This window comes from Pseudophryne corroboree, assembly GCF_028390025.1.
Source record: "Pseudophryne corroboree isolate aPseCor3 chromosome 3 unlocalized genomic scaffold, aPseCor3.hap2 SUPER_3_unloc_7, whole genome shotgun sequence".
In the NCBI taxonomy this organism is placed as follows: Eukaryota; Metazoa; Chordata; class Amphibia; order Anura; family Myobatrachidae; genus Pseudophryne; species Pseudophryne corroboree.
The window spans coordinates 2,686,403-2,704,686 of record NW_026967563.1 but is presented as its reverse complement, the minus strand read 5'-3'; the positions used below and the strand labels follow the sequence as shown (position 1 = coordinate 2,704,686).

General features: G+C 48.9%; 1 protein-coding gene across 2 annotated transcripts in view; it reads right to left on the bottom strand.

Moving 5' to 3' along the window:
- The window catches only part of LOC134984634 (retinitis pigmentosa 1-like 1 protein), a 44,519-nt gene that overhangs the window by 17,779 nt on the left and 8,456 nt on the right, over nucleotides 1-18,284 (bottom strand). For both annotated transcript variants that reach the window (XM_063950179.1, XM_063950178.1), the window contains exons 2-5: nucleotides 12,870-13,064; nucleotides 11,481-11,559; nucleotides 11,265-11,362; nucleotides 10,567-11,107 (exon numbers count right to left, since the gene is read on the bottom strand). In XM_063950179.1, coding sequence (XP_063806249.1) covers nucleotides 10,781-11,107; nucleotides 11,265-11,362; nucleotides 11,481-11,514 — 459 coding nt within the window. In that variant the 5' untranslated portion in view covers nucleotides 11,515-11,559; nucleotides 12,870-13,064 and the 3' untranslated portion in view covers nucleotides 10,567-10,780. The remainder of the gene's footprint in view (nucleotides 1-10,566; nucleotides 11,108-11,264; nucleotides 11,363-11,480; nucleotides 11,560-12,869; nucleotides 13,065-18,284) is intronic.

Genomic DNA, 18,284 nt, shown 5'->3' with positions numbered 1-18,284 from the left:
GAGCAGGAGTATAATAGGGGCTGATGGCTCCTGACTCCACGCTGGGAAAAATGAGATTTATGGTAAGAACTTACCGTTGTTAAATCTCTTTCTGCGAGGTACCCTGGGCTCCACAGGGAATTACATTGGGGTGTACAATAGGATCTTGATCCGAGGCGCCAACAGGCTCAAAGCTTTGACCTTCTTCCCAGAAAGCATAGCGCCGCCTCCTCTATAACCCCGCCTCCGTACACAGGAGCTCAGTTTTTGTTAACCAGTCCAATGCAGTAGCAAGGAAAAGAGACAACAGTTAGTAGCCACATACACCACATTCTCATGACAGGAGAAAGTGTCAGTGGCTAATACCATACCAACCAAAAGAAGCTAAGTGCGTCAGGGTGGGCGCCTTGTGGAGCCCAGTGTACCTCGCAGAAAGAGATTTAACAACGGTAAGTTCTTACTATAAATCTCGTTTTCTGCTGCGGGGTACACTGAGCTCCACAGCGAATGACATTGGGGATGTCCTAAAGCAGTTCCTCATGGGAGGGGATGCACTGTAGCGGGCACAAGAACCCGGCGTCCAAAGGAAGCATCCTGGGAAGCAGCAGTATCGAAGGCATAGAACCTTATGAACGTGTTCACTGAGGACCACGTAGCCGCCTTGCACAATTGTTCAAGGATCGCACCGTGGCAGGCCGCCCAAGAATGTCCAACCGACACAAGCACAAGCATGTGCAATCACCATTCTAATCCATCTGGCCAGGGTCTGCTTGTGAGCAGGCCAGCCACGTTTGTGAAAACCAAACAGAACAAAGAGAGAATCCAACTTCCTGACGGGAACTGTCCTCTTCACATAGATACGGAGAGCCCATACCACATCGAAAGACCTCTCTTTGGTAGACAAGTCAGGAGAGGCAAAGGCAGGAACCACGATCTCCTGATTCGATAAATACCCGGGACGTGTTCTAAGAACCGCCCGATCACAGTGAAAAATCAGATAAGGTAACCTACAAGACAAGGCACCAAAATCCGACACCCGTCTAGCAGAGGCAATAGCCAGCAGAAACAATACCTTAAGGGAAAGCCACTTAAGGTCTGCAGATTCAAGAGGCTCAAACAGAGACGCAACGCCTCCAGAACCACCGACAGGTCCCAAAGAGCCACAGGCAGGACATAAGGAGGTTGAATCCGCAACACACCATGAGTGAACGTATGCACATCAGGCAAGGTCGCAATTTTTTTCTGGAACCAAACCGACAAGGCAGAAATATGAACATTGATGGAGGCCAGACGAAGGCCCAAGTCCAGGCCCTGTTGTAGAGGGGCCAAAATTTTGGCCGTACTAAACTTGTAAGCATCATAATTGTTAGATGCACACCAAGCAAAGTAAGAATTCCAGACCCTATGGTAAATCCGAACAGAGGTCGGTTTCCGGGCCTTCAACATGGTTTGAATGACCGCCTCAGAAAATCCTTTGGCCTTGAAGACGGAAGCTTCAAGAACCACGCCGGCAAAGCCAATCGGGCCCTGAGCGAGGAAATCTGGGCACTGCGGAAGTAGAAGGGGACACTCTATCAATAGACCCTGAAGGTCTGAGAACCAGTGCCATCTGGGCCACGCTGAAGCGATCAGAAGTAGTATTTCTTCTTCTTGCTTGAACTTCCGGAGGGAACACGTATAGCAGCCGAAAGTTCCATGGAATTGCCAGTGCGTACACGAACACTGCTTGAGGATCCCTTGTCCTTGCTCCAAAGACCAGAACCTTGTGATTGTGTCGAGATGCCATAATGTCCCAATCTGGACGGCCCCACTTGTACACGAGGAGTTGAAACACTTCTGGATGGAGGCTCCACTCTCCGGCATGTACGTCCTGACGAATGAGAGAGTCAGCTTCCCAGTTTAGGACCGCCGGAATGAGCACTGCCGATATGGCTGGCAGATGACGTTCCGCTCACTGAAGAATCCGTGATACTTCCCTCAATGCCATGCGGCTTCGAGTGCCGCCCTGATGACTGATGTACGCCACCATGGTGGCGTTGTCCGACTGTACTTGAACAGGTCTGTTCTGTATTAAATGTTGGGGCCAAGTTCAATGAGTTGAACACCGCCCGCAATTCCAGAATGTTTATCGGGAGGAGAGACTCCTCCTTGGTCCACCGACCCTGAAGGGAGCAACACCCCAACCTCTCAGACTGGCATCCGTCATCAGAAGGAACCAGTTGGAGATTCAGAAAGGACGACCCCTGCTCAATCGTTGGTCCTGAAGCCACCAGCTCAGTGACAGACGGACCTCCGGAGACAAGGAGATCATTTGAGACCTGATCCGGTGAGGCAGGCCGTCCCACTTGGCAAGAATCAGCATCTGCAGAGGGCGGGAATGGAATTGAGCATACTCCACCATGTTTAAAGCAGACACCATGAGACCTAGCACTTGCATTGCCGAATGTATCGACACTTGCGGACGAGATAGGAAGTGTCAGGAATCGACTCACCGCTGTCATGTCGGTCCGCCGGAGCGGACTCCGTCCGGGGTCACTGCATGTTGCTGTCACCTGTCGCCCTGCTCGTGGATGCACCCTCAGGCCTGGAAGCGCCCCTGGAGTCAACGGGCGTGTGAGCGCACCGCGTTCCTGCCGGGCCGCGGCATGGGCGCCGCCATGATAGTATTTCCCAGTGTAAGTGCGGCGGCCAATCCGGAGCTTGGCCGCACCCCCTTGTCTCACTCCAGCCAATGCCTGCCGGTCAGGGGGTATATCAGGAGCTGCTGGGTGAGTCAGAGGTTGTCCTGAACTTTGTGTCACTCCTGCGACTCGTGTGTTTGGACCTGTTATCCTGTTCCTCCGTGTTCCTGGATATTCACCTGATCCTCCGTGTTCCTGGATATTCTCCTGTGTCTCCGTGTTCCTGGATATTCTCCTGTATCTGCTACTCCGTGGAACTATAAGTACCAGCACCACAGCAATACCTTTCTGGCTTCACACCTTCCACACCTGCAGTGTGCTCCAGCCATCAGCAGTAGAGACTCCCTATCCAGGTGCATTCTAACACTCTCACCTGTGATTCAGCCTGCAAGCTGATTGTGCTTTCCAACAGCACAGTGAACATTACCATCCAGTCTCCTGCATTTCTACCAGGTTTGCTACCATCATTCCATCTCTGCTGGCTCCACGTTTTAATTACTCTGGTTTCATTTCTGCATTACAAACTCTGCCATAGACTTTCAGTTTCAAACCATACTATTCCATTGCCATTACCATTGTCGTTTCCATTGCATTCGTTTGTTTACTTTCTGCTGCATTATTATCTGGACTTTTCTGTTATTAATAAATCTACATTGTGCACATGCGCAGAAACCCAGTACTGCCTCCTCACTTCATTCCACCTACCTCCACTGACCCACTAGCGCCCCCTCCGGGGACACAAACAAAACCGTCTCTGACAGTAAGTTCAGGACCGATGGACTCGGACGGTGGTCAGAGTGTGGGGTCAGGGGCCTTAAAAAATCTGGTCTCCCGTTTGGATGGACAAGAGGTTGTGCAGCAGCAGATATTCCAGTTTCTGCAAGGGATGTCCTCCCGGATTGATACGTTACAACAATCTCTGCTAAGTGCGCCTGCACCTCCAGTTCCTGTTACCCCTGCACATGCCAGTGTTGGGGGTTCTTCTTCTTCTCCGGCTGCATCTGCTCCTGTATCTCGTTTGCACTTGCCTGTGCCTAGCAGGTATGATGGCAGTCCGAAGTTATGCCGTGGGTTCCTCAACCAGTGTGAAGTCCAGTTTGAACTTTTACCTCACAATTTTCCCACGCCAAGGTCCAAGGTTGCTTATATCATCTCACTGCTCTCTGGATCAGCCCTGAGCTGGGTGTCTCCTCTGTGGGAACGTGCCGACCCGTTGATGAACAACTATGCCGAGTTTGTTTCCATCTTCAGACGCATCTTCGATGAACCGGGTCGTGCAACATCAGCCTCCGCAGATCTTCTCCAGCTCCGTCAAGGGACTCGCAGTATGGGCCAATACGTCATCCAGTTCCAGACGCTAGCCGCAGAGATCCAGTGGAATAACCAAGCCTTGGTAGCAGCCTTCTGGCATGGACTCTCGGAGAGGATAAAAGATGAACTGGCAACTCGTGATATTCCTGAGCAATTACCCGAGCTAATCTCCCTATGTATCAAGTTGGACTCTCGCATCCGCGAACGCAACAATGAGCGTGCTCGTGCTGAGTGTCGCAAACCAAGAATGGTACCTCCTGTACAGTTGCAGCCTCCACCTTCTGATGAGCCTATGCAAATTAATAGGTCCCGCTTAACTGCTGAGGAGCGGTCAAGGAGACTCCGTGAGAGACTGTGTCTTTACTGTGCGGCAGTAGGCCACCAAATAAGTTCTTGTCCAGTGCGTTCGGGAAACGCCAGATCCTGACTTGTAAGGGAGGAGTCAAGTTGGGATCTTTCAAGCAAGCTCCTTCAACCCAAGATCTCATTCTTCCTGTGACCTTAGAGACGACGGCTGGACTCCAATCTGCAACTGCGTTGGTAGACTGTGGTGCAGCGGGGAATTTCATCACTCAAGCTGCGGTAGACAAGTTTCATCTGCCGGTCTGTGAACTTTCATGTCCCATCTACATTACAGCAGTAGATGGTAGCCGTATCTCTAAGGGGTATATCACTCAACAAACCAGGCCAGTGATACTGGGGGTTGGGTTCCTACATTCTGAGTTAATAAAGTTTTTAGTTATTCCACAGGCAACTCAGGAGATTGTGTTAGGTATGCCCTGGCTCCAGCTACATAACCCACAGATTGACTGGTCTACATTACAACTAACTGCTTGGGGGTCACATTGCCGTCAGTCTTGTTTAGCCCAAGTTGTTCCTGTCAAGACCTCTGAAATCAAGACCCCGTCTACTCTTCCAATGGCCTACCAAGACTTCGCTGACGTCTTCAGCGAAAAGGCCGCTGATGTTCTACCACCCCATAGAGAGTGGGATTGCCCCATCGACCTTGTTCCTGGCAAAAAACCACCTAGGGGGCGCACCTACCCGTTATCTGTTCCTGAAACCGAAGCGATGAGTAAATACATCCAAGAAAATCTACAGAAAGGATTCATCCGTCCCTCATCATCACCTGCTGGGGCAGGTTTCTTTTTTGTTAAAAAGAAAGATGGAGGACTACGTCCATGTATTGACTACCGGGGACTTAATGACATTACCATTAAGAACAGCTACCCGTTACCTCTTATTACCGAGTTATTTGATAGGGTCAAAGGAGCCCGCATCTTCACCAAGTTAGATCTCCGCGGTGCCTATAATCTCATCAGAATCCGCAGCGGTGATGAATGGAAGATGGCTTTCAATACTCGGGATGGCCATTACGAGTACCTGGTAATGCCATTCGGGTTGAGCAATGCCCCAGCAGTGTTCCAGCACTTTGTTAATGAAATCTTCCGTGACGTTCTGTACAAATATCTCGTAGTTTACCTGGACGATATCCTCATCTTCTCTCAAGACCTCTCCTCTCATCGTCTCCAAGTCCGTGAAGTTCTCCGACGTCTTCGTGAGAATCATCTCTACGGCAAGTTGTCCAAGTGCACCTTCGAAGTTGCCTCCATACCCTTCCTGGGGTATATAATTTCTGGATCGGATCTTCAGATGGACCCGGCAAAATTGGAAGCCATTGCCAATTGGTCCATTCCGAATACTCTCAAGTCAATTCAACGATTCCTGGGCTTCGCCAATTATTATAGGAAATTCATCCGAGGCTTTTCAACTCTCATTGCTCCTATTACCAGCTTAACTCGAAAAGGGGCAGATCATTCCAACTGGTCAGAAGATGCCCTGGCTGCGTTTCAGAAAATCAAGATGGCTTTTATGACCGCACCAGTCTTGCTACAACCTGATGTTAATAAGCCATTCGAGTTGGAGGTGGATGCCTCCACAGTAGGAGTGGGAGCTGTTCTCTCTCAGATAGGAGCTGACGGGAAGATCCATCCCTGTGGATTCTTTTCCCGCAAATTTCTTCCTGCTGAAGTTAATTATTCCATCGGAGATCAAGAGCTGCTGGCGATTAAACTGGCCCTTGAGGAATGGAGGTATCTCCTGGAAGGGGCGAAGTTTCCATTTAACATCTATACGGATCATAAAAACCTGCTCTATTTGAAGGCAGCTCAGTGCCTTAATCCTCGCCAGTCCCGATGGGCTATGTTCTTTTCCCGTTTTAATTTTAAGCTCCATTTCCGCCCAGGTTCTCAGAATACCAAAGCAGATGCCCTGTCTCGATCCATGGAATCCGAGGACGAGATGTCCAATCCAGTACCACGCTCCATCCTGGATCCTGTGGCGTTTGCCTCATCACAAGTTTCTCCAGCTCCGCCTCCTGGTAAGATTTTTGTTGCTCCTGAACTCTGTTCTAAGTTGCTGTCTTGGGCCCATCAGTCTAAATTTACTGGGCATCCTGGTGTCCTAAAGACTTTTAAATTTCTCTCCGGGACATACTGGTGGCCGAAGATGAAAGTTGACATTAAAGACTTTGTAGCTTCTTGTCCTAAATGTGTGCAGCACAAGACTCCTCGTCAGTCTCCAGCAGGTCAGTTACAGCCATTATCCATTCCCAGCCGCCCTTGGTCACATCTGTCGATGGATTTCATCTCTGACCTTCCTTTCTCCCAAGGATTCAATACCATCTGGGTAGTGGTCGACAGATTTACCAAAATGGCTCATTTTGTTCCACTCCAAGGACTTCCTTCAGCTCCAAAACTGGCTCAAATCTTCCTGCGGGAGATTTTCCGTTTACATGGACTACCCACTGAAATAACATCTGACCGTGGAGTTCAGTTTGTGGCAAGGTTTTGGAGAGCTCTCTGTTCTGCCATGCAGGTCCATCTCAAGTTCTCGTCAGCATATCATCCTCAGACGAATGGGCAGACAGAGAGGGTAAACCAGGAGTTGGAAACTTTCCTGAGACTGTACGTATCATCTTCCCAAGATGACTGGGTGGATTTGCTCCCGTGGGCTGAATTCGCTCACAATTTCCGCTACCACACAGCTACTGAAACTACTCCGTTCTTCGCTGTTTATGGGCAACATCCACGTGTTCTTGATTTTCAAGATCTTCCTAGCATCGATGTTCCTGCTGCCACTACTGTCCTCAGTCAGTTTTCGACAATTTGGAGGAGGATTCATACTTCCCTCAAAAAGGCTTCTGCCCGATACAAGTTCTTTGCCGACCGCAAGAGACGTGCAGTTCCCAGCTTGAAACCAGGGGATAAAGTCTGGCTGTCCACTCGGAATCTCCGTGTTAAAGTGCCTTCGATGAAGTTTGCACCACGCTTCATCGGTCCTTTCTCCATCGAAAAATTTCTTAACCCTGTGGCTTACAAGCTCAAGTTACCCTCTTCATTACGAATTCCTAATGCTTTCCATGTCTCTCTCCTCAGACCATTAGTCCTGAATCGCTTCCAAAGAGCTCTTCCAGCTGGCCCCAGCATTCCAACTCAGCGGGGCATAGAGTTCGAGATAGAGAAGATCCTGGACTCCCGTCACCGGTATGGTCGTTTGCAATATCTCATCGACTGGGCCGGCTATGGTCCTGAGGAGAGGAGTTGGGTGAACTCTGCTGATGTCCACGCTCCCAGGTTGGTCCGTGTTTTCCACAGGTCTCATCCTTCCAAGCCACGTGGGTGTTCGGTGCCCACCCATAAAGGAGGGGGTACTGTCAGGAATCGACTCACCGCTGTCATGTCGGTCCGCCGGAGCGGACTCCGTCCGGGGTCACTGCATGTTGCTGTCACCTGTCGCCCTGCTCGTGGATGCACCCTCAGGCCTGGAAGCGCCCCTGGAGTCAACGGGCGTGTGAGCGCACCGCGTTCCTGCCGGGCCGCGGCATGGGCGCCGCCATGATAGTATTTCCCAGTGTAAGTGCGGCGGCCAATCCGGAGCTTGGCCGCACCCCCTTGTCTCACTCCAGCCAATGCCTGCCGGTCAGGGGGTATATCAGGAGCTGCTGGGTGAGTCAGAGGTTGTCCTGAACTTTGTGTCACTCCTGCGACTCGTGTGTTTGGACCTGTTATCCTGTTCCTCCGTGTTCCTGGATATTCACCTGATCCTCCGTGTTCCTGGATATTCTCCTGTGTCTCCGTGTTCCTGGATATTCTCCTGTATCTGCTACTCCGTGGAACTACAAGTACCAGCACCACAGCAATACCTTTCTGGCTTCACACCTTCCACACCTGCAGTGTGCTCCAGCCATCAGCAGTAGAGACTCCCTATCCAGGTGCATTCTAACACTCTCACCTGTGATTCAGCCTGCAAGCTGATTGTGCTTTCCAACAGCACAGTGAACATTACCATCCAGTCTCCTGCATTTCTACCAGGTTTGCTACCATCATTCCACCTCTGCTGGCTCCACGTTTTAATTACTCTGGTTCCATTTCTGCATTACAAACTCTGCCATAGACTTTCAGTTTCAAACCATACTATTCCATTGCCATTACCATTGCCGTTACCATTGTCATTTCCATTGCATTCGTTTGTTTACTTTCTGCTGCATTATTATCTGGACTTTTCTGTTATTAATAAATCTACATTGCGCACATGCGCAGAAACCCAGTACTGCCTCCTCACTTCATTCCACCTACCTCCACTGACCCACTAGCGCCCCCTCCGGGGACACAAACAAAACCGTCTCTGACAGGAAGCATCGAATCCTGTCCTGATGCTTCATGACTTTCTCCTGAGACAAGAACAACTGCTGGTTGTGAGTGTCGAACAATGACAACAGGTGCACCATGCTCCAAGCAGGGACCAGGAAAGATTTCTTCCAGTTGATGAGCCACCCGTGGGCTTGCAGAAACTGGATAGTCAGATCCAGATGGCGTAAGAGTTTCTGGGAAATTTGCCAGGATCAACAAGTCGTCCAGGTACGGTAGGATCCTGAACCCTTGACGGCGGAGCACAGCCGTCATGACCACCATGACCTTGGTGAAGACCGGAGCCGTGGTCAAACCAAAGGGTAATGCCCGAAATTGGTAATGGAGGTTGCCAACCGCAAACCTCAGGTATTGCTGATGCGACATTGCAATGGAAATATGCAGGTAAGCATCCTGTATGTCCAGGGAGACCATATAATCCCCAGGTTCCAATGCCAGAACAATAGAGCGAAGAGTTTCCATACGAAACTTGGAGACCTTCACAAATTTGTTCAAGGACTTGAGGTTGAGAATGGGCCGGGATGACCCATTCGGTTTTGGGACTAGGAACAGCGGTGAATAGTACTCCTTGTCTCCCTGAGCCAGAGGCACCTGTACTACCACTCCCGTGTCCAGGAGGGACTGTACCACCGAATGAAGAGTTTTTGCCTTCACCTGATCCAAAGGGATGTCTGTCAGGCAAAATCTGAGGGGGGTAATTTTTGAAGGATACGGCGTAACCTCAAGTGACGACTTACCGTACCCAGACATCGGAAGTGGTCTTCAACCATTCCTGGGTATACCCTAGAAGTCAGCCCCCCACCCTGGGATCCCCCATGCGGCAGGCTTGTCACTTTTGGAACCAGGCCCGTTTGGGCTTATTTGGTTTGGAAGTGCGAACCTGTTTCGAGTACGCCTGACCCTTTGCTTTCCCTGAAGGATGAAAGGAGCGAAAGGGAGTACTCTTAGCCTTCGGCACCGAAGGGGCAGTACTAGGTAGACACGTTGTTTTAGCAGAAGCTAAGTCAGCCACTATCTTGTGGAGGTCTTCTCTGAAAACAATGTCTCCCTTAAACGGGAGTACCTCCAGGGTTTTCTTAGAATCCAGATCCACGGACCAGGACCGCAACCATAGAATCCGGCGAGCCAGTATGGACGTAGTAGAAACCTTGGCCTCCAGAATACCTGTATCCGAAGCTGCCTCCTTAATGTAATGACACGCTGTGACAATATACGACAAGCATTGTCTAGCATGATCAGAAGCGTTGGACGGCAACTCCGCCTCCAGCTCCTGAGCCCACGCTTCCACAGCTTCTGCAGCCCATGTCGCTGCAATGGTGGGCCTATGTGCAGCACCGGTTAGGGTGTAAATTGCCTTTAAACAACCCACCACACGCTTATCCGTCGGCTCTCTCAGGGATGTGATGGTAGTTAAGGGCAGAGCTGAGGATACCACCAGCTGCGCCACCTGCGAGTCCACTGGCGGGTGTGATTCCCAATTTTTACTTAGCTCCGCAGCGAGTGGGAAGCGAGCCAGCATCTTCTTGTGAGGCGTGGATTTCTTTAAAAAGCTTTTCCTAGGGCTACAGCCCCTCTGTTGTATGCCTGCTTACTGCATGGCACCAACTACAAAACTGAACTCCTGTGCACAAAGGTGGGGTTATAGAGGAGGCGGCGCTATGCATTCTGGGAAGAAGGTCAAAGATTTGAGCCTGTTGGTGCCTCGGATCAAGAGCCTACTCTACACCCCAATGTCATTCCCTGTGGAGCCCAGTGTACCCCGCAGCAGAAATACATATTCCACATTAGTGTGTACTGACAGAGGAGGGTGTAGTATAAGAGATTGCTGTAGTGACTGAGGAAGGAGAATATGTGACTCTTTTCTGTAATAAGTGTTTATCACTCACCTGTGCTGATATCTGTAGGGATTTCCTCCTCCTTACACTGCTGATCACCCCTCACATACGTCTCTTCTTCTCCCTCTATATCTTCTGCCTTTATATCAGTCACATACGTCTCTTCTTCTCCCTCTATATCTTCTGCCTTTATATCAGTCACATACATCTCTTCTTCTCCCTCTATATCTTCTGCCTTTATATCAGTCACATACGTCTCTTCTTCTCACTCTATATCTTCTGCCATTATATCAGTCATATACGTCTCTTCTTCTCCCTCTATATCTTCTGCCTTTATATCAGTCACATACGTCTCTTCTTCTCCCTCTGTATCTTCTGCCTTTATATCAGTCACATACGTCTCTTCTTCTCCCTCTGTATCTTCTGCCTTTATATCAGTCACATACGTCTCTTCTTCTCCCGCTGTATCTTCTGACTTTATATCAGTCACATACGTCTCTTCTCCCTCTATATCTTCTGCCATTATATCAGTCATATACGTCTCTTCTTCTCCCTCTGTATCTTCTGTTTTAATATCAGACAGACGTTCTACCTAAAAAAAACAAAAAAACCTATAATGACATTTGCATACAGTCAAATGAAACTGAGGTGAAACAGTATAATATCAGTGTATAAGACACACAGCTCCTCTACAGATCATATAGTGACAGTCACTTTGGTATATTGGGGAGACCCTAAATCCCACCTACCTGATCCTCCTGTGGGGTCCTGTGATTCTCCTCTGTACAATTCTGGGAATACAGAGGACGGGGACATCTCTCTGGGGTATCTCTGTTACTGGGCCCATCTGTAGGAGACACACAGTGACTGAGTACAGTGTATATATGTGATTATCAGATGATGTGTGTATATAGGGGACCCCATACCTGCTCTCCCCAGTATAATACATGACAGTCTCCTCTTACCCAGTGATGTGAGGGGCCGGTGATTCTCCATCATCACGTCCTTGTACAGACCCCTGTGTTCCTCTACATACTCCTCCTCCTGCATGGAGACATAGACAGTGACATCCTGACACCTTATAGGAACCTGACACGCACAGTGATACAGTCATCACCCAGACACATCCCCTGGTGTTACTGTATAATGTCCCATTCCCAGCAGTGACCTCTCCAGTCATCACCCAGACACATTCCCTGGTGTTACTGTATAATGTCCCATTCCCAGCAGTCATCTCTCCAGTCATCACCCAGACACATCCCCCGGTGTTACTGTATAATGTCCCATTCCCAGCAGTCATCTCTCCAGTCATCACCCAGACACATCCCCTGGTGTTACTGTATAATGCCCCATTCCCAGAAGACACCTCTCCAGTCATCACCCAGACACATCCGCCAGTGTTACTGTATAATGTCCCATTCCCAGCAGTCACTCTCCAGTCATCACCAGACACATCCCCTGGTGTTACTGTATAATGCCCCATTTCCCAGCAGTCACCTCTCCAGTCATCATCCAGAGACGTACCATGATGTTACTGTATAATGTCCAATTCCCAGCAGTCACCTCTCCAGTCATCACCCAGAGACGTACCATGGTGTTACTGTATAATGCCCCATTCCCAGCAGTCACCTCTCCAGTCATCACCCAGACACATCCCCCGGCGTTACTGTATAACACCCCATTCCCAGCAGTCAGCTCTCCAGTCATAACCCAGACACGTCCCCCGGTGTTACTGTACAATGCCCCATTCCCAGAAGACACCTCTCCAGTCATCACCCAGACACATCCGCCAGTGTTACTGTATAATGCCCCATTCCCAGAAGACACCTCTCCAGTCATCACCCAGACACATCCGCCAGTGTTACTGTATAATGTCCCATTCCCAGCAGTCACTCTCCAGTCATCACCAGACACATCCCCTGGTGTTACTGTATAATGCCCCATTTCCCAGCAGTCACCTCTCCAGTCATCATCCAGAGACGTACCATGATGTTACTGTATAATGTCCAATTCCCAGCAGTCACCTCTCCAGTCATCACCCAGAGACGTACCATGGTGTTACTGTATAATGCCCCATTCCCAGCAGTCACCTCTCCAGTCATCACCCAGACACATCCCCCGGCGTTACTGTATAACACCCCATTCCCAGCAGTCAGCTCTCCAGTCATAACCCAGACACGTCCCCCGGTGTTACTGTACAATGTCCCATTCCCAACAGTCACCTCTCCAGTCATCACCCAGACACGTCCCCTGGTGTTACTGTATAATATCCCATTCCCAGCAGTCACCTCTCCAGTCATCACCCAGACACGTTCCCCGGTGTTACTGTATAATGCCCCATTCCCAGCAGTCACCTCTCCAGTCAGCAGCTGAATGATCTTGTTGGTGAGTTCCAGTATCTTCTGGTCATTGTGTCTCTTATGTGTCAGTGAGTGAGGTGGAGGCACCGTGATGGGGCTCTAGGTCCTGCTTAGTCCACCTGCAACACGAGGATGGTTGCTGGGGGTCTCATGCTCACCAGATGTCTTCTTCACTATGGTGTCGTCCTGCTAAATGGGGGAGACATCAATATAACTGTAAATACTCCCAGATCTCCTCACCTCCCCAGTCATGTCCCTGTATTATTATTATTATAGATAATAGGATTTTAATACCTACCAGTAATTCCTTTTCTCTTAGTCCGTAGAGGATGCTGGGGATGCTTCAAGAACCATGGGGTATAGACGGGATCCGCAGGAGACATGGGCACTTTAAGACTTTGAATGGGTGTGAACTGGCTCCTCCCTCTATGCCCCTCCTCCAGACTCCAGTTTAAGTAACTGTGCCCAGGAAGACGGCCATTACGAGGAAAGAATTTATTGTTAAACCACGGTGAGCATCTTACCAGCTCACACCTCCAGTATGGCGCAGAACGTTCCATTCAATAGAACACCAGCCGACGGCATGAAGAATATGAAGCAATATGCTGACATAAAGCATAACACAACCTGTGGGTAAACACAACCAATAACAGCATAACGCATGCCACAGCATGAATATCGTCAGCAACAGGCTGACTTAAACGCAACACACCATGTGTGTAACCATACCCAATAACTGCAGATACAGTACGCACTGGGATGGGCGCCCAGCATCCTCTACAGACTAAGAGAAAACGATTTACCGGTAGGTATTAAAATCCTATTTTCTCATACGTCCTAGAGCATGCTGGGGACGCTTCAAGCACTATGGGGTTTATACCAAAGCTCTAGAACGGACGGTATAGTGCGGATGACTCTCCGATTGGCCCAACAAGAGGTCCTCATCAGCCAGGGTATCAAACTTATAAAACTTTGCAAAGGTGTTTGAACCCGACCAAGTAGCTGCTCACCAAAGTCGTAATGCCGAGACCCCTCGGGCAGCCGCCCAGGATGCACCCACCTTTCTGGTAGAATGGGTCTTCACCGATTTCGGTAACGCCAATCCAGCCGTAGAAGGAGCCTGCTGAATCGTATCACAGATCCAGCGTGCAATAGGCTGCTTGGAAGCAGGAGCCCCAATCTTGTTGGGATCCTACAGGACAAACAGAGCCTCCGTTGTCCTAATCTGAGCCGTTCTGGCGACATAAATTTTCAAAGCTCTGACCACATCGAGAGACTTCTATTCCGTCAAGACTTCAGTAGCCACTGGCACAACAATAGGTTGGTTCATGTGAAATGATGAAACCACTTTTGGCAGAAAATTGCTGATGAGTTCTCAACTCTGCTCTATCCGTATGGAAGATTAAATAGGGGCACATGTGGGACAAAGCCACTGATTCAGACACCCGCCTTGCGGATGCCAAGGCCAACAGCCTGACCACTTTCCAAGTGACGAATTACAACTCTACCTTACGTAAAGGTTCAAAACAATGAGACTACCGGAACTACAACACCATGTTAAGACCCCATGGAGCTCCAGGGGGGCACAAAGGGAGGTTGGATGTGAAACTCCTTTTACGAAAGTTCAAACTTTTGTAAAGGGAGCCAATTGTTTTGGGAATAAAACCGATAAGACTGAACCTTAATCGAGCCCAACTTAAGACCCGCATCCACACCACCTTGTGAAAAAAGGAGAAAACGATTCCACTGGAATCTTCCGTAGAAGCCTTCTTGGATTCGCACCAAGACACTTTCTCCAAATATGGTGATAATGTTTTTACGTTACTCCTCTACTGGTCTGACGAAAGTAGGGATGACTTCACTGGAAACATCCTCTCGGTTAGGATCCGGCGTCTACCTGAAGATCCGGATACCAGGTCCTCTTAGGCCAGTCTGGAACAATGAGGATCACTTGAACCTTTGATCTTCTTATGATCTTTAGCATTTTTGGGGGAAAAATGGAAGCGGAGGGGACGCATAGACCGACTGAAACACCCACTGAGTCATCAGGGCGTCCACTGCTATTGCTTGAGGGTCCCTTGACCTGTAACAATATCTCTGAAACTTCTTATTGAGGCGAGACGTCATCTTGTCAATTTTAGGAATCCCTCAACGACTTGTCACTTCTGTGAAAACCTCTGGATGAAGACACCACTCTCCTGGATGAAGAATGTGTCTGCCGAGGAAGCCTGCTTCCCAGTTGTCCACTCCTGGAACGAACATCGCTGACAGAGCGCACATATGATTTCGTCGCCCAGCGGAAAATCTTTCTGGCTTCTGCCATTGCTCCTTCGGTTTTTGTATGTAGAAAACCGTTATAAATGGCCCTTACCTCTAGACCGTTAATGTGGTGAAAGTATCCTAACTTGACCCTCTTCCTTGGAAGTTTTCCTCCTGTGTGACAGCTCCTCCGCCTCGAAGGCATGCATCCGTGGTCCATAGGATCCAGTCCTGGAACCCGAACCTGCGCTTATGAGAACTGCGCCGCTGCCACAGGAGTGAAATTCTGGTCTTGAAAAAACAGGATAATCCCAGGTGGGAACCGGACCACTTGTCCAACTGGTCCCGCTAAAAACACTCTGGCATTTAACCTGCTCACTGAATGGCCTTGTAGGCCGGAACCATCTTTTTCATCAATGGAATGTAATGATGGATTGACCCTGTTGCAGATCTGACCCGACTGGATCCTCAGAGCTTTTTCAACTGGAAGAAAAACTCTCAACAGTTCTGTATCTAACAGTATTTCCAACGCCGACAACCGCGTCGTTGGGATCAACAGTGATTCTGGCAAGTTCAGGAGCCAACCACTTTGGAGAATGCAACGTTTTGCACCACTTGGTTTCTTGACCTCGCCGTAATCAGGAGAGCATCCCAGTACAGAATAATAATGACTCTTTTACTATTGAAGGAAAACCATCATACCGCCATCATTCCAGTGAATTGGTAATGACAATCCTGAATAGCAAACCCATGTAAGCCTAATGCGGAAGAAACCGTAATTAGACCCCCTTTCTCCTTTTCCAGGTTGGAGATCCCTGCCCTGAGAGATTCCAGCTTGTAGTTCAACTTCTTAAGTAGAAATTTTTGGGATTTTAGATATAGGATTGTTCTGACCGAGCCGTCCGGACTCGGGAGCACGAAAAAGCTTGAATAACAGCTTTTTTGTTTTTGTGACCGGGACAGCAGGACAATGACCTGATCCTGACACAACTCTTGTATGGCGTCGCATACTACCTCCCCGTCCACAGGAGAATCGGTAAGGTCTATGTGAAATATCGGTGAGGGGAAACGTCTGGAAACTGCAGTATGTCCCCCTTGGGACTCTATTCTTAAATTCACTGGTCCATGTCCATTCCAGGACTGACTGAAGAGTATTATACGTGGTCCCACCAGTGTGGGCTCCCACAAGATAGACCCAGCGTCATGCGGTGGATGTGGCAGAAACAGAGGAGGATTTCTGCTGACCTCTGACCTTTTCACCTTCCTCTACCTGCAAAGAAAGGGAAATCCGTATCTATTCGGTCGAAATGACTGCATCCTACAATAATGCGTCACCAACCGTTGTGAGGGAACATAGGGCAAGAAGGTAGACTTACCAGTGGTATCTGCCGCGATCAACTTAACAAGACCATCCCCAAACCAGGTTTTACCTTCATAGGGAAGGGACTCCAGTTCTTCTCGGAGTCAGCCTCAGCATTCCATTGGTGAATCCACAACGCCCTCCTAGTCGAGACCACCATGGAATTGGCCCGCTAACCCAAGAGTCCTATATCCCTTGTGGTCGCACGGCAGTCTGCTGCAATGTTATAGATATTACCCAACTTCAGGAGTACCCTGCATACAATTACTCCGCTACGCGCACGTAATGCAAGTATAATCAACGTACACGCGGACACGTAATTAGAGTATCACATATCTTCCTGCATACAATCCTTTGTGACAGGGCCCCGCGCAGAACAGGGGGTGACTCTCACTTTATTCTATCCACGGCGGGAAAAGAATAAACACTCGGAATCCTCTTAAGGATTTGAAAATATCTGGTCACGGTCACTCAGCACATGAGAAGGAATAACTTTACCTCAGCATTCATTATACATTTTTATATATATATATATATATATATATATATACCTTTAAATACAGCTATACACACAATTATATATATATATATATATATATATAACTCATATATAAATATCCCTTTTGACAGGAACAGCAGGGTTCCTAGTGACGTTAATACGTTCTTAATGTGTATGAAACATGTACTGAATGCCGATTTTGTGGATCTAGTCAGGAAACATTATGGTCGACATAAGAAACAGTATTCGTGTCGATCTCCGGGAGTAGTAACTGGGCAAAGTATCAGACTTCTGGCTCTGCAAGGGGGGTGACGGCGGGCTCTGGGAACGAGCATCTAGGCCAGGCATTCCCAAACACGGCCCTCAAGGCACACCAACAGTGCATGTTTTAGTGATATCCAGGCTTCAGCACAGATGACTTAATTATTAGCTCAGTTATTTTGAATTAACCATCTGTGCTGCAGCCTGGATATCACTAAAACCTGCACTGTTGGTGTGCCTTGAGGACCGCGGTTGGGAATGCCTGATCTAGGCGTACCTAGCGATCAGACCCTCTGGAGCTAATAGTGTCCAGTAGCCAAAGAAGCAGAACCTTGAAACTCACAAAAGTAGGTCTGCTTCTCTCCCCTAAGTCCCACGATGCAGGGAGACTGTTGCCAGCAGTGCTCCCAGAAAATAATAAACCTAACAAAAAGTATTTTCAGAGAAACTCAGTAGAGCTCCCCTGTGTGTGACCAGTCTCACTGGGCACAGAATCTAAACTGGAGTCTGGAGGAGGGGCATAGAGGGAGGAGCCAGTTCACACCCATTCAAAGTCTTAAAGTGCCCATGTCTCCTGCGCATCCAGTCTATACCCCTTGGTTCTTAAAGCGTCCCCAGCATCCTCTAGGACGTATGAGAATTTAGTAATGTCATGGTGACATTCCAAGATCCCCTCACCTCCACAGTCATGTCCCTATATTATTACTGTAGTTATACGTGAAGTAAATGTGACGCTCCAGATTCCCTCACCTCCCCAGTCATGTCCCTGTATTATTACTATATATGTGATGTCACTGTGACATTCCCAGATGCCCTCACCTTCCCAGTCATGTCCCTGTATTATTACTATAGCCATAACTGATGTCACTGTCACATTCCCAGATCCCCTCACCTCCCCAGTCATGTTCCTGTATTATTACTATAGATATAAGTGATGTCACTGTGATGCTCCCAGATCCCCCTCACTTCCCCCACTCATGTCCCTCTATTACTACTATTATAAGTGAAATCACTGTGACATCACCACCAC